Source organism: Copadichromis virginalis, linkage group LG7 (genome assembly GCF_057382275.1).
Source record: "Copadichromis virginalis isolate Kocher_CV1m ecotype Utaka linkage group LG7, C_Virginalis_male_GT1.1, whole genome shotgun sequence".
Taxonomy (NCBI): Eukaryota; Metazoa; Chordata; class Actinopteri; order Cichliformes; family Cichlidae; genus Copadichromis; species Copadichromis virginalis.
In genome coordinates, this window is record NC_140624.1 from 26,837,845 (window position 1) to 26,853,183 (window position 15,339).

Genomic DNA, 15,339 nt, shown 5'->3' on the forward strand with positions numbered 1-15,339 from the left:
TTTTTTCACATTCTGTCTCTCACAGTTGAAGTGTACCTCTGGTGCAAATTACTGACCTCTGTCATCATTTTAAGTGGGGGAACTTGCACAATCGGTGGCTGACTAAATACTTTTTTGCCCCACTGTATATGTGCAGACACATACAGGGAATTTGGTTCCGGTAGATGGTGGCTCTCAAGCACAGCAATGTAAATCTCACACACACACACACACACACACACACAAGTGTCTATATATACACATTACACATACATACACAAAGCTGTGTAAACCAACTATAAATAACTAATCTAACCTTATATACATAAAATACAGAAATGAATGAGGTGGAATGAATACTACAAAATGTACATAAGGTGCAGCTGCAGTCTGGCAGTGGGAGCAGTGTGACAGGTCAACTGTTAAGAAGGGAGATGGCGAGGGGAAAGAAACTGTTCCTGTGTCGGGTGGTCCTGGTCTGCAGGCTTCTGTACCGTCTGCCAGAGGGCAGCAGATCAAAAAGTCTGTGTGCAGGGTGTGAGGGGTCTGCGATGATTTTCCCTGCCCGATTCCTGGTTCTTGAGAGGTACAGATCCTGGATGGAGGGCAGGGGGGGTGCTGATGATCCTTTCTGCTGCCCGTACAGTCCGCTGCAGTCTGCTCCTGTCCTGTTTAGTGGCTGCTCCATACCAGACTGTGATGGAGGAGCACAGGACAGACTCAATGACCACAGTGTAGAACTGGATCAGCAGCTCCTGTGGAAGACTGTACTTCCCCAGTTGTCTCAGGAAGTACATCCTCTGCTGGGTCTTTTTGAGGATGGAGTTGATGTTGGTCTCCCACTTCAGGTCCTGGGAGATGGTTGTACCCAGGAACTTGAAGATCTTCACAGTCGACACAGGGCTGTCTGATATGGTGAGGGGGAGCAGAGTTGAGGGATGTCTCCTGAAGTCCACTGTCATCTCTACAGTCTTAAGAGTGTTCAGCTCCAGATCGTGCTGACTGCACCAGAGTACCAGCCGCTCAACTTCCTGCCGGTATGCAGACTCATCACCATCTTGAATGAGGCCAATGACAGTGGTGTCATCTGCAAACTTTAGGAGTTTGACAGCCGAGTTCTTGGAGGTGCAGTCGTTAGTGTAGAGGGAGAACAGTAGTGGTGAGAGGACACATCCTTGAGGGGCACCAATACTGAGGGACCGGGTTTCAGAGGTGATCTCCCCCAGCCTCACTTGTTGCTTTCTGTCTGTCAGGAAGCTGGTGATCCACTGACAGGTAGCTGGTGACACGCTGAGCTGGGAGAGTTTGGAGGAAAGAAGTTCAGGCACAATGGTGTTAAAAGCCGAACTAAAGTCCACAAACAGGACCCTGGCATAAGTTCCCGGGCAGTCAAGGTGTTGCAGGATGTAATGCAGCCCCGTGTTCACTGCATCATCCACTGACCTGTTTGCCCGGTAGGCAAACTGCAGAGGGTCCAGCTGGTGGCCTGTAATGTCTTTCAGATGGGCTAACACCAGTCGTTCGAAGGATTTCATGACCACAGACGTCAAGGCGACAGGTCTGTAGTCATCCAGTCCTGTGATGGTGGGTTTCTTGGGAACAGGGATGATGGTGGAGCGTTTGAAGCAGGAGGGAACTTCACACAGCTCCAGGGATCTGTTGAAGATGCGAGTAAAGATGGGAGCCAGCTGTTCAGCACAGGTTTTGAGGCAGGAGGGTGAGACGCCATCTGGTCCGGGGGCTTTCCTGGGCTTCTGTTTCTGGAATAGTCGGCTCACATCCTGAGTGTGTATTCTTAGTTTCAGGGAGGAGGAAAGGGGGGTGAGAGGTGTGGTGGAGGTCGTTGAGTCTGGGTTGGAGAGGGTGGTGGTGGTCGTTGAGTCTGGATTGGGGAGGGTGGGGGTGGTCGTTGAGTCTTGATTGGGGAGGGGCAGGGTGAAGGGGGGAGAGGTGGAAGGTGTGTTGGGGGTCAATGTCTGAAGCAATGTCCCTGGGGAGGGGAGGGTGGGGCGTGGGAGTCTGTCCGTCTCAAACCTGCAATAGAAAGTGTTTAACTCGTTGGCCAGGTCTTTGTTTGCTTCAATAGTGGGTGGGGGGCGTCTGTAGCTGGTGATTTCCTGCAGGCCCCTCCACACTGACGCTGGGTCATTGGCTGAAAGCCGTTCTTCCAGCTTCTGGGAGTAGATCCTTTTAGCTGCTTTGATCTCCTTGGTCAGTGTGTTCCTGGCTTGCTTGTACAGGACCCTGTCACCACTTCTGTAAGCGTCCTCCTTGGCCTTGCGAAGATGTTGGAGTTTAGGAGTGAACCATGGTTTATTGTTGTTGTATGTGCAAAAGGTCTTTGTTGGCACACACACGTCTTCACAGAAACTGATGTATGATGTCACAGTGTCCGTGAGCTCATCTAGGTTCTCAGATGCAGCTTCAAAAACAGTCCAATCAGTGGAGTCAAAACAGTCCTGCAGTTCCTGCTTTGCTGCGTTAATCCACTTCTTCACAGTTTTGACTACAGGCTTGGCACGTTTGAGTTTTTGCCTATAAACTGGAATAAGATGGACCATGCAGTGATCAGAATGTCCCAAAGCTGCCCGGGGCACAGAGCGATAGGCATCTTTTAGAGTGGTGTAGCAGTGATCCAGTATGATGTTGTCCCTGGTGGGGCAGTCTATATGCTGTCTGTATTTAGGGAGTTCGTAGTTTAGGTTTGCTCTGTTAAAATCCCCAAGAATAATTGTAAAGGAATCCGGGAATTTCCTCTCCAGGGTAGTAATCTGGTCAGCCAGCTCGCACAGTGCGTTGTTCGCGTTGGCCTGTGGAGGGATGTAAACTCCGACCAGCATGAAGGAAGAAAACTCCCGCGGTGAATAAAAAGGTTTACAGTTGATGAGAAAACTTTCCAAGTGTGGGCTGCAGTGTTTCTGTAACACTGTGACATCAGTACACCAACCTTCATTAATGTAGAAGCAGACTCCACCACCCTTTGTTTTCCCTGAGAGCTCTGTTTCGCGGTCCGCCCGGTGAAGTTGGAAGCCCGGCAGATTTAAGACAGCGTCTGGGACTCGCTCACTGAGCCAGGTTTCAGTGAAGCAGAGGGCAGCAGAGCGTGCAAAGTCCTTGTTAGTCCGGTTTAAGAGCAGTAATTCATCGACTTTGTTTGGAAGAGAGCGGAGATTCGCGAGGTGAATGGAGGGGAGTGCCGTGCGGAATCCTCGCCGACATTCAAAAACAAAACAACAACAAATCAGCGACCAATATAGCCACCTTTCTTTGCAAGGACACTCAAAAGCCTGCCATCCATGGATTCTGTCAGTGTTTTGATCTGTTCACCATCAACATTGCGTGCAGCAGCAACCACAGCCTCCCAGACACTGTTCAGAGAGGTGTACTGTTTTCCCTCCTTGTAAATCTCACATTTGATGATGGACCACAGGTTCTCAATGGGGTTCAGATCAGGTGAACAAGGAGGCCATGTCATTAGTTTTTCTTCTTTTATACCCTTTCTTGCCAGCCACGCTGTGGAGTACTTGGACGCGTGTGATGGAGCATTGTCCTGCATGAAAATCATGTTTTTCTTGAAGGATGCAGACTTCTTCCTGTACCACTGCTTGAAGAAGGTATCTTCCAGAAACTGGCAGTAGGACTGGGAGTTGAGCTTGACTCCATCCTCAACCCAAAAAGGCCCCACAAGCTCATCTTTAATGATACCAGCCCAAACCAGTACTCCACCTCCACCTTGCTGGCGTCTGAGTCAGACTGGAGCTCTCTGCCCTTTACCAATCCAGCCACGGGCCCATCCATCTGGCCCATCAAGACTCACTCTCATTTCATCAGTCCATAAAACCTTAGAAAAATCAGTCTTGAGATATTTCTTGGCCCAGTCTTGACGTTTCAGCTTGTGTGTCTTGTTCAGTGGTGGTCGTCTTTCAGCCTTTCTTGCACTGAACATAAGTTCCCTGCAATTTCTGAAGAATATTACAGTAAATCTGGCTGAAACTTGGCCCAGACGTACAGCAGGTTTCCCGGAGGAGGGATGTGTTGAAAGTTGGACCTCAACTACTCAGGATGATTTTTAATGAATTTCTGAAATTTCCATAATTGTAGTGTATTGGCCGACTGCATTGGATACAAGTACCCATTAATTTCTGAGGAATTCTACAGTAAATCTGGATGAAACTTGGCACACAGGTACAGTAGGTGTCCCAGAGGGGGGATGTGTTGAAAGTTGTACATCAACTACTCAGGATGATTTTTAATGAATTTTTGAAAATTGACATAATTGTAGTTTATTGGCCGACTGCATTGAATACAAGTACCCTTTAATTTCTGAGGAATTCTACAGTAAATCGGGCTGAAACCTGGCACACAGGTACAGTAGGTGTCCCAGAGGGGGGATGTGTTGAAAGTTGTACATCAACTACCCAGGATGATTTTTAATGAATTTTTGAAAATTGACACAATTGTAGTGTATTGGCTGTATTAGATTGAATAAATGTTTCCATTAATTTCTGAGGAATTCTACAGTAAATTTCGATGAAACTTGGCACACAGGTACAGTAGGTGTCCCAGAGGAGGGATGTGTTGAAAGTTGGACATCAACTACTCAGGATGATTTTTAATGAATTTTTGAAAATTGACATAATTCTACTGTATTGGCCGACTGCATTGGATACAAGTACCCTTTAATTTCTGAGGAATTCTACAGTAAATCTGGCTGAAACCTGGCACACAGGTACAGTAGGTGTCCCAGAGGGGGGATGTGTTGAAAGTTGTACATCAACTACTCAGGATGATTTTTAATGAATTTTTGAAAATTGACATAATTGTAGTTTATTGGCCGACTGCATTGGATACAAGTACCCTTTAATTTCTGAGGAATTCTACAGTAAATCGGGCTGAAACCTGGCACACAGGTACAGTAGGTGTCCCAGAGGGGGGATGTGTTGAAAGTTGGACATCAACTACTCAGGATGATTTTTAATGAATTTTTGAAAATTGACACAATTGTAGTGCATTGGCTGTATTAGATTGAATAAATGTTTCCATTAATTTCTGAGGAATTCTACAGTAAATCTGGATGAAACTTGGCACACAGGTACAGTAGGTGTCCCAGAGGGGGGATGTGTTGAAAGTTGTACATCAACTACTCAGGATGATTTTTAATGAATTTCTGAAAATTGACATAATTCTATTGTATTGACTGTATTGAATTGAATATAAGTTTCCTTTAATTTCTGAGGAATTCTACAGTAAATCTGGATGAAACTTGGCACACAGGTACAGTAGGTGTCCCAGAGGGGGGATGTGTTGAAAGTTGTACATCAACTACTCAGGATGATTTTTAATGAATTTCTTACATTTCCATAATTGTATTGACTGTATCGGGCCGTTACATTGTAATTTGTGCGCGCGCGTGCACGTGTGCGCGGGTATAGGCTTTCAATTGGCACATAAAGCGAAAAGGCGCTACCGTAAAGACTGGTGTAAAAGCGCAAGGAAATTTATGCGGCGGATAGGAGGCGGCTGGCTTGACCGCGGCTCACAAATGACGGCTCACTTTACCGCGGTCGTGAGACGTCACATACTCCACAGCTACCCTCCCTCTCCTGCTCTACCTAGCCTCCACCACCCCCTCTCTGCCACCTCTGCATGCTTCATCATTTTTACGCCCAATAATTACAATCGTTTGTGTTTGTTCAAAGAATAGATGCCGAACAGTTACCATGGAGTTATTTCTGCTGTGCAACATTTTATCTAATATTTATTGTATGAAATAACAGACAGCACATGAAGGATGTAGCAGAAAAGCGGGGTGCACTCTGGACAGCCCAGCACCCCATCACAGAGCGACACCTACGGCTAAATTAGTCATCAGCTAATCCACCGAGTCACGAGCCACACAGTCTTTGGCCTGTGGGACCAAGGTGGAAAACTGTGGGTGTATATTTATAAGAAAAAGTATTTTAGATCAGTGTGTAGAGTTTGCCTACTTCCATGTGTTAATTTAACTACACTTGCACTTGTTTATCAAACACAGACCAGACCTTTATGAAGCTTAATGCTTTGGTGATTAAAAAATAAGAAAGGAGGGCTTGTAGTTGAGACTGGGGATGCTGGGTGAGAGTGCCTCTGTGGTTCATGTTTCCATATGGCTTAGAAAGATCAATGAATGCGCAAGTAGCTCTTTATTCTTCATCATACTTGCAGCTGATATTGAAGTAGGGCATGTGTCATAAATGCGTACAAAGCTGACTACTAGCTTTTATATGTGTAGTTTATATCTACGTGATAAACAGAATCCGTACAGGTTTATGGATCTGCACATATTCATAACATTTATGGAGAGAATACATATAACATGTGGTTATATATATTTCCGAGATATGAATAACAAACTATCCCCTCAGAATACAAGTATATAACAAAGAACGCAGATCTGTCAAAATCCAATAAAGAGTCTTCAGGAAACTGCATTACTGCAAACACATCTCAGACAGGCAACATCGTCCACTAGTTTTAAATCTCTTTTTTTCCAACATCACCCAAGCTGTGCATCTTAGGTGACGAAAGCAAATTAGGTACGGAACCAAATACATCACATATAGTCCTTACTGCCTCATGAATCGCTAAGAAAACTATCCTCTTGAACTGGACAGTTCATGAGGATATTTCATCTCATGATTAATGAACTGAGCCTAGATGATTTTTAATTTCAGGTAAGGTCCATCCATTCACCCATTTTTTGGCAGTTATGTGGGTTTGGGTCACACAGGGTAGGGTAAGCAGAGAAGCCCAGACTTCCCTCACTGCAGCCACCTGCTCCAGTTCATCCAGGCGGACATTGAGATGTTCTATTCAACTGTCAGTTAAATTCTAGTCAATTTTATTAATATAGCACCAAAAATAAATAGCAGTTGCCTCAGGGTGCTTTATATTGTACAGTAAATAACCCACAGCAACAAAGAAAACAGAGAAAACCCCAATGATCATATGACCCCCCTATGAGCAGATGCTTTGGTGACAGCAGGAAGGAAAAAAGCTTTTAACAGGAATAAACCTCCAGCAGAATATGGTTCAGGGAGGGGTGTCCATCTCCCATGACTAGTTGGGGTGAGGGAACGAAGACAGGACAAAGACATGCTGTGGAATAAAGACAGAGATTAATAATTATGAAATGCATGGCGTTTATGCAGAGTCAAGATTCGGCTGGTCAACTGCATCTAAAGGACAATGGTCACTCTTTTGAGGATGTCAGTGTTCACACTTCACACTTTGGTTTGAAAGAGGAGTGAAAGAAGCCATCTATGTCCACTGTGAATGACCACAGAGGCGGTGGCTTATGACACTAACTGTCTGCGATCTATAATCCAGTTTTGAGATCCCTTCCCAGACATCTTCACGCCCACTCACATCCTGAGTCCATAACACTCTTGGGGACACTCCCATTAGGGTTAAAATCTGGAACTCCCCACCAGTTGCTCTTAGAACTGAAGAAGCTTCTCGGATGAGAGGTGAAACATCTTCAAGGAAACTTAAAGAAGTCCAGACGCTTTTCTTTCCAAGCCCGACTACGATGACCTGGATGACTGAGAACCTTCACAGACATATCATGGCTTATATCTGAATAGAAAGAAATATGTATATATAAACCTTGAGAAAGAGGGTGAATCAAAGTTTATTTTGATAGAAGGTTCACTTGGGAAAAGCAAATAGCAGCAATCAGAAATTGGATCAAGACTTAGCTGTTTATGTTTTGCAACAGCAGCTCAAACTAATTTAAAAAGACTGAATGTAATTGAGGCTGAAGCCCCAGTTTTATGCTTTGGGGCCCTGCATACACCTCCACCTTTATTGGTAGAAATTAGATAAACACCACCAGGAATAAGCAATAAGGGAAAAACAGCAATGTGATACACAATCAAACGTAGGAGACATCAACCACAACATCCAACAACATAGTATTATTAGAAAATGCTAAAGTTGGTTGTAGCCCTTCAAATTCAGTGGGCAGTGATTTTGACATGGATTCTTTCCACACCAGAAAACGATCTCAGTACATTAGAAAACACAGGAGCAAATTCTAATTCTGTGTCCATGGTGGAGGAAAAGTTAAGAAGGAGCTGGGTATCTCACCTACAGATTTATACAAAGTGGCCCATGATGAAGTGGCAAATCAGACTTTGCCTGACATCCCAGACCTCGACATCACAAAGCTCAGCTGAAGTAGTTTCTGTTAATAGTACTTAGCTAAAGTGGGTGCAGGAGGTCAGGTTAAGAAGAGTGATGATTTCAGCTCAGTTTTGATGAGACTTAAAGAAAAACTACCTGTCGCTTGATCAGATGTAAAGGTGAAGCTCCTGGTTCTATCGTACAGGCTTGAAAAAGCCAGAGAATCAGTAGAACTGGCATGGAAGGGATTGGTATTGACCTCAGATTAGACACAGGGACTTCAGAGTGTAGAAAGCGTAACAGCTCTGCAGCAGAAGCAATGGGAAAATGAAAAGGGTGTGATTACATTTCATTGCAAAAGACTATCAAGATACAGAAACACCATCTGCTCCATGTAACAATGAGCAGGAGGGACAGGATGATACTGAGTGGGCTAACACTGCCTCTGTGCTTTGAATCATCGGTTGGCATTGATGAGAAAGCATCCTGAAAGAAAATGGACATGTGAAAGACAGAAACTATCTGCATTGATCATCAGAGTGGACATTACAGACTACTCCTTTAGATCAGTATTCAATTTGGATCATTGTGGACCCATAAAATCAATATTTAGGTTTTTTGCATAGTACCAGACATATGTCAGGATTTGATCATCTTGTAATTCTACGAATGGCCTGATGGGGGCAGCTCTAGGCTTTGGATTCGTTAGACTACCGGAAATCCAACAGAAGAAGAAAGAGCTGCTGGAGTAATATGGCGCCCGGCACCTACTAAACGTTGTTGCCCCGCTCTTTTTACTCGGAAGTTGATTTATCATACAGCAAAAAGTCACCGTCAGTGTTTCTTTGCGTGTTCAGTCTTTCTCAGTGAGTCTTTCTCTCCAGAAAAAAAAACGCTTTTAGCTCGTTTTTTATTTTAACTTTGTCTCAAACGACACCGTCGCCTATAGCACGGAAATGTCCGAAGTGGAAGTAATAAAGCTGCTGGTGAATCAGCGGCTGACTGCAGTGGCTGAAGAGATAGTGGGACTGTTTGAGAAAACCTTTGCAGAGTACCGAGACAATGTGGCTCGCTTGGTGGAGGAAACAGAGCGACAGCGCAGGCTGCTGGAATCCGTAAAAACCCCGGGAGCTCCCTCACCACACACAGGTCTGTGCAGCGTGTCCTCGGTTTGCTCCCGTTGCTTGATTGTAATTCAGTTGCTATAGTTGAGTCTTAACGGGTAAAAGGAAATCAAGTATCAGACGTCGCTGAGATTGTGTAAGTTGTATCAGAATAAAGACATCATCACAAGAGCACTTTAACAAAAATTACAAGAAAGTCTGACTGCTTGGGAGCAAAATCTAACCATAACACGAGAGCATGCATTTTATAGGAAGGTCACATGCAGAAAAGTGCTGTCCAAATATTTGTTTGTATCTGCGTTTCTTGCAGAATCCCAGCCGGCGTTGGAAATAGACACAGCACCGAAACAACAAACTTTGGGAGTGAGCTTGAACCATGAGCACATAGGTGCTCGCTACATCAAAGAGGAACAGGAAGAAATGTGGAGTAGCCATGAGGGAGAGCAACTAAAAGGAGTGGAGACGTTCTCTTTTGGCTTTATCCCTTTAAAGACTGAGAGCCGAGAGGAGTCGGAGGTCAGCTCTCCATACCTTGTGAAATGTAAGTTTAATTTGTTAATAAAATGTAACAGCAGGAGAAGAGTAATTAGCTCATTTGTCTGATCTGCACTACAAAGCAGCTATACCTTCATCCCCATCCTTAAAACCTTCCCCCTCACAGAGAGAATTATAACCTTTTTCCTGCTTAGCTGTCACCTATAGATTTACATCCCTGATAAGCAGGAGTCTCACTATGTGTTTAACGTCTCCCATGAACTTAAACGGCCCCCAGTATGTCTGTGTGTAGGTGTGATAGAGCAAAAGGCCCACTCGGGAAGCTAACCTTAGTGACAATGTGATACTACTGTTACTAAAGTGATTGGTTAAAATACGAGATCAATACATCGAATAAAGAAATTTGTTACACTTACATGTTTCAGATCATCTAAAAAATGTAAATGTTAGACAATGATGACACAAGTAAACACAAAATGCAGTTTCTAAATGAAGGTGCTTATTACAAAAAATCTAAACATGGCCCTGTATAAAAAAGTGACACCCCCCCCCCCCCCCCCCCCCACACACACACACACATAGAGGTGATATATTATTATTATAATTGGTGATGTATTATCTACCAAACTAAAACTTTTAATTTCTGTCCAGTGTTACGTGGAGACTATCAGCCGCAGCAGAAGTGTAATGAAGAGGTTCCGTCTCAGGAGCACGAGTGGAGACCTGCTCTGAAAGAGGAGCCTGAATGCTCACAAACTGAAGTTGAACAGGAGGAACTCAGGAGAAGCCAGAGAGAGACACGTATAGGACTGGGAGAGAATTCAGTCACAGAGTTGCCATTCATTGCTGTAAAGAGGGAGGCTGATGAAGAGCAAGCTTTGTCGGCTCAGCTTCACAACAACGCAGAGTCTTCAGACTGCCAGTCCACTGAACATATGCAAGTAGAGAGTGATGGTGACGACAGTGGAGGAGCAGAACCACTGACCGAAGCAGCTAGTGACAAGACTTCCGACTCTTCAGACAGTGAGACTGAAGACAGCGATGATGACTGGAAAAGAATAAATACAAAGCAGTCCCATTTTAAAGTAATGATAGGTAATAGAGTTGCTAACTCACAACCTGTCCAGACATTAGATCCAACTCCAGTTAGTGATGAGAAGACTTCTGATTCATCTGAAACTGAGACTGAGGACAGTGATAATGATTTGATGGATAGCGATAAATCTAAGAAAGGTTCAACTAGTGTTACATTTAAACATGCTCTTGTTGCAAGTTCTTCAAAAATGCATACTGAGAAGAAATCTAACTGTAGGCAGCAACTGAATAATCACACAGGTACACAAACAGCACAGATTTCTATCCAGGGTTCACAACTTGTTCTTCACAAAGCAAACTCAGGTATGAGAACCAGTTCTACAGAACGACTTTTAAGCGACTCCAAGAAACGTGAAGAAAGTGCATCTCCGAAGGCACAGAACACCAAGGACAAATGCTTCACATGTTCAAGTTGTAATAAAAGTTTCCAAAGGAAAACACACCTGATTCAACATATGAAAATGCATAAAGAGAATCCTAACATTAGTGGTGTAAACAAGCCAGTGTAGTATCCAGGAATGGCTTGTTTCATTTTGTCCTTTTGTTATCCAGGAACACTGTTAACCTTTTTCTTACTGTTAAGTGAATGGCATTCCAACTAATGATAACCAACTATCTACAGAATTTTCAGAAATAAAATATTTTTTTATTTTTGTTTTTTAATGGACCCAAAGGTCAATAAAATGTAAAAAATGTTACAAAGACATGTGCAAAGCTACTGGTACTTTTTTTTGTAATCGCTGAGGCTGCAAAACCTGCCCATTCAATTGCTCATTAGGAAGTTCACTCTGTTCTTAAGCTCGTCTGCACAGAGGACCAATGAGCTTATTCCATGTTTTGTTCTTTTTTTCTTTTTTTTTTGTACATCTTCTGTCTAAATTAAATGTGTCAAAAGTTTGTGAGTAGTTTAAATAGAATAGACACAAGTCATTTTACTAGGTACTGCTGTTCAACTGCTTCCTAACATAAATGTTAGCCACGGCTTTCTTTACATTCTTTTAATGCTTGTTTGTTGAAAATGCTAGGGCACCGCTGAAGTTCAAACTGAGAATCAGAGTCGGGGGGGACTTTTCCAGGCAAAAATGCCTGTGACGTCAGAGAACAATGGCCAGTTTTAATTTGATTGGAAAGTAACAGAAAATCAAACACTTCGAATAAAGGTATGGAGAAGAGCATATCTGGATGCACTACACATCCAACCTTGAAGCAGATGGGCTACAGCTGCAAAAGACCACAACACCTACCACTCCTATCAACCAGAAACGAGAAACCGTGGCTACAGGATTTTAAAAAGCGGACAATAGAAGTTTGGAAAACATTGCCTGGTCTGATGGATCTCAATATCTGCAAGGTGTATGTAATAAAGCGTCAAGAGTATTTGCCCATTAGATAGATGGTAGCTCTTTTACAGGATGGTATCACTTTGCTGAAATGGTTTGGGTCCACTTGTCATTTGACACATTAACATTACTATAGTTTTGTACTGACCTTTTTATTTTGTAGTGATAATCTTTATCCTATGCGAAAACATTATTCTCCAGACGACAGTGGTGTCTTTCCAGGTGATGATGCACCTCACGTGGTTTATGGAGTGTAGAAATATGGGTCATGTGCTATGGCTATTGGAATCACAGATGTAATTTCAGCTGAGCATATTGGAAGGATTTGAACTGAAATGTTAGACTACTACCCACAACTGTTGACTGTTTTCCCCTTTAATTTGTCACCACTTCATAGGAGACCTGATTGTAAATAAATGTGCCTATAAAGCACTTTGGGTCACTTTGGTGTCTTTTGATGTTGAAGGAAACTGTACTCACTGACACATTGACTTTCTTTACAATTTCTTTATAGGAAACGCCTACATTTTTAAGTGTGTTACAAGATAAATATATATTCTTAGTGCTTATTTTCTGATTATATTGTTTTTTGTACTTTGTAAATGACCCTGTGCACGAGGAAATGCTAACTTCCTGGTTTGAGACCGGATGTGGGGTTGTACATTTCCGGTAGCTTTACTTTGCGGTCAATCGCTACTGCAAAGATATACCCCAAAATCATGTCCAAAACTTGAAAACGGAAAGATCGCGTTAAGTTACAAAGAGGAGAAGGTGGGAACACTCACCACTGTTGTGTCATAAAAAATCTAATGATCAATTTTGACGTTTAAAGAGTTTAGATCGATCAGTTGTTTACATCACTCAACACAAGCAGAACTGCATTACTGCAGCAGAAGACAAATTTCACATTCAGAAGCACATCTCTGTATAGTGACTGGTCTTATGATCTAAACAGGCAAATGTTCAGTATTCAAACTACAGGTGAAGAATAGTCAAACCAGATGTTTCCCCGTTATGTCGAGATCAGCTAGTCAAGTACACACCTACACAGCATGTTAACAAACCGTGAAAAAAGCCACACAAAAAATGAATGATTGCTGGTAAGGATTTCTATACATTAGTATTTACGAAGGGTATGTTGTGACCTTCAAAATTACAGCGGTCCCTCGCTTTAACGCGGTTCATCTTTCACCTGCTGTTTCGCAGATTTTTTAGTGCAAGTTTGCATGCTTATTTTTACGTCACATTGTGTCCTGCGTCCTAATCGCTGCAGACGATCTCCGTGACGTCTCTCCTGTACAGTACAGAATCGCTGCATCGATCGTTAGCAGTGTGACTCTGAAGTGCAGTACTGTATGTCCACGATGTCCACGAAACGTTTTGCACCGTCAAAAAATAAAATTGGCTACTTGATTTCACCCATCGCTGGTCATTTTAGAACATAACACCCGCGATAAACGAGGGACAGCTGAGAAATATAACATTTGAATCCATTTTCTCTTTTTCTCTGAGGCGCAGGGAAAAATATCGACAAGTCGATGAACATCATTTACAGATATATTGGGTAAATGCCCAAGACATCTATAGAAATGTAAATCGCCGCTTGATTCATTCATATGCTTAACTTGTTTTGGACTGTAAACCAGGCGCGAATAAGACACCGGAAACAAAGCTCCCCACAGGAGTTTCCGCACCGGAAGTAGCATATGCTAACGTGCACAGTTCTTTTGAATTCTTTTGGCGACAGAGAAAGACTGGACTGAGAGTGGTCAAGCTCAAAAAATGATCTTTATTTTTACATTTCCGGAAAATTGAGAACTGCAGACGAAGACGTACCCCAGTTCTGAAAGCCTTGCCAGGCAAAATACTAGGGGTGCAACGATACACAAAATTCACGGTTTGGTTCGGTTCCATACTTTGGTGTCACGGTTCGATATTTTTTCGATACAAAAAAATGTTGATACCTTTTTAATTTGTTATTTATTAAAATTATAAATATATATTTTAACTCAAAAGTACAGTTTTAAATTTAATGTTGCTGAAACTACAAAATAATTAAAAAAAAAAATCTATCTGATTGGGAAAACACTCATCTTTGGAAAAGAGAGTTTATTACAGAGAAATGGCTCTTTCCAAAATAAAAGCTATACTATACGCTTCATCTGGGCTATATTCTCAGCAGCATATTAAACATATCAGGTCCCCATAAGGACAATCATGTGCTAACGGCTGTCTAAATGACTCTGGTAAAGTTTGTAGAGTGTGTGTTTGTTGTTTTTGTCTGCTTCCACTTGTCTTTGCACTAGGATGATGAAAAGAACGGAATTTAATAAATGTTATGATGGTCTGTCTCTCTTCTATTGTTAATTGCCTTTTTTCGACATCTTTGGACCAACACACTACTTTCTACAGTACAATACTGCTCAGCTGATGCTCACCTGTGTTCCAACACCACTTTTATGCAGACAGAGGGGGTTGCAAGTAATGAAGGAAAGTTGGAACACCTGTAGGAATTAATAGCAACAGCTTTCAAGACCTGATTAACCTCCATTGGTGCAGAACAGCTTTACATTGTTAACCCATTTTGTGCTCACTGAAAAAGGCCTTTTTGTATAAATCTGAAATGTACATTATTATTCAGTTTTGGGTAACCTTACCTTTTTTAAACCTCTGGCAGTTTGCCATTTACCTTTGTACCATTTCAAGCTATTCATTGGACTTCAATGACTTGAACTGCAATAAATACCTGCATAAATTTGGGTATTCTAAAACTTTTGACCTGTAGTGTAAATCAGCGGTCCCCAACCTTTTTTGCGCCACGGACCGGTTTATGCCCGACAATATTTTCACGGACCGGCCTTTAATTAAGAAGATTGTTTGTAAGCTTCATTAAAGCTGGAGCTGAATCAACTTTCCATTCGACTTGGACCACAAGGTGGCAGCATTGCACAACATTATACTACAGTGCACTTTGCTCTTTGTTCCCGCTTTCTTGCAGAAAGAGGTCTGTACCATGAAGTAGAATTCAGACTTTGCAATGTAACGATATATTTAACCCTAAATTTTCAGAGTTAATTTATACTGTAAATTGCAGAACATAAGTATGGAAGAGGATTAGGGCCACTGGAAATAAAAGTGGG

General features: G+C 42.6%; 2 protein-coding genes across 2 annotated transcripts in view; one reads left to right on the forward strand and one right to left on the reverse strand.

Moving 5' to 3' along the window:
• The window catches only part of dnajc24 (DnaJ (Hsp40) homolog, subfamily C, member 24), a 412,088-nt gene that overhangs the window by 302,732 nt on the left and 94,017 nt on the right, over nucleotides 1-15,339 (reverse strand). The window lies entirely within an intron of this gene.
• On the forward strand, nucleotides 8,859-11,565 carry LOC146705155 (uncharacterized). Its single transcript, XM_085462753.1, has 3 exons — nucleotides 8,859-9,294; nucleotides 9,580-9,810; nucleotides 10,416-11,565. Exons 1-3 carry the CDS (start codon nucleotides 9,102-9,104, stop codon nucleotides 11,366-11,368), a joined length of 1,377 nt encoding a protein of 458 aa, XP_085318879.1. The 5' UTR covers nucleotides 8,859-9,101; the 3' UTR covers nucleotides 11,369-11,565.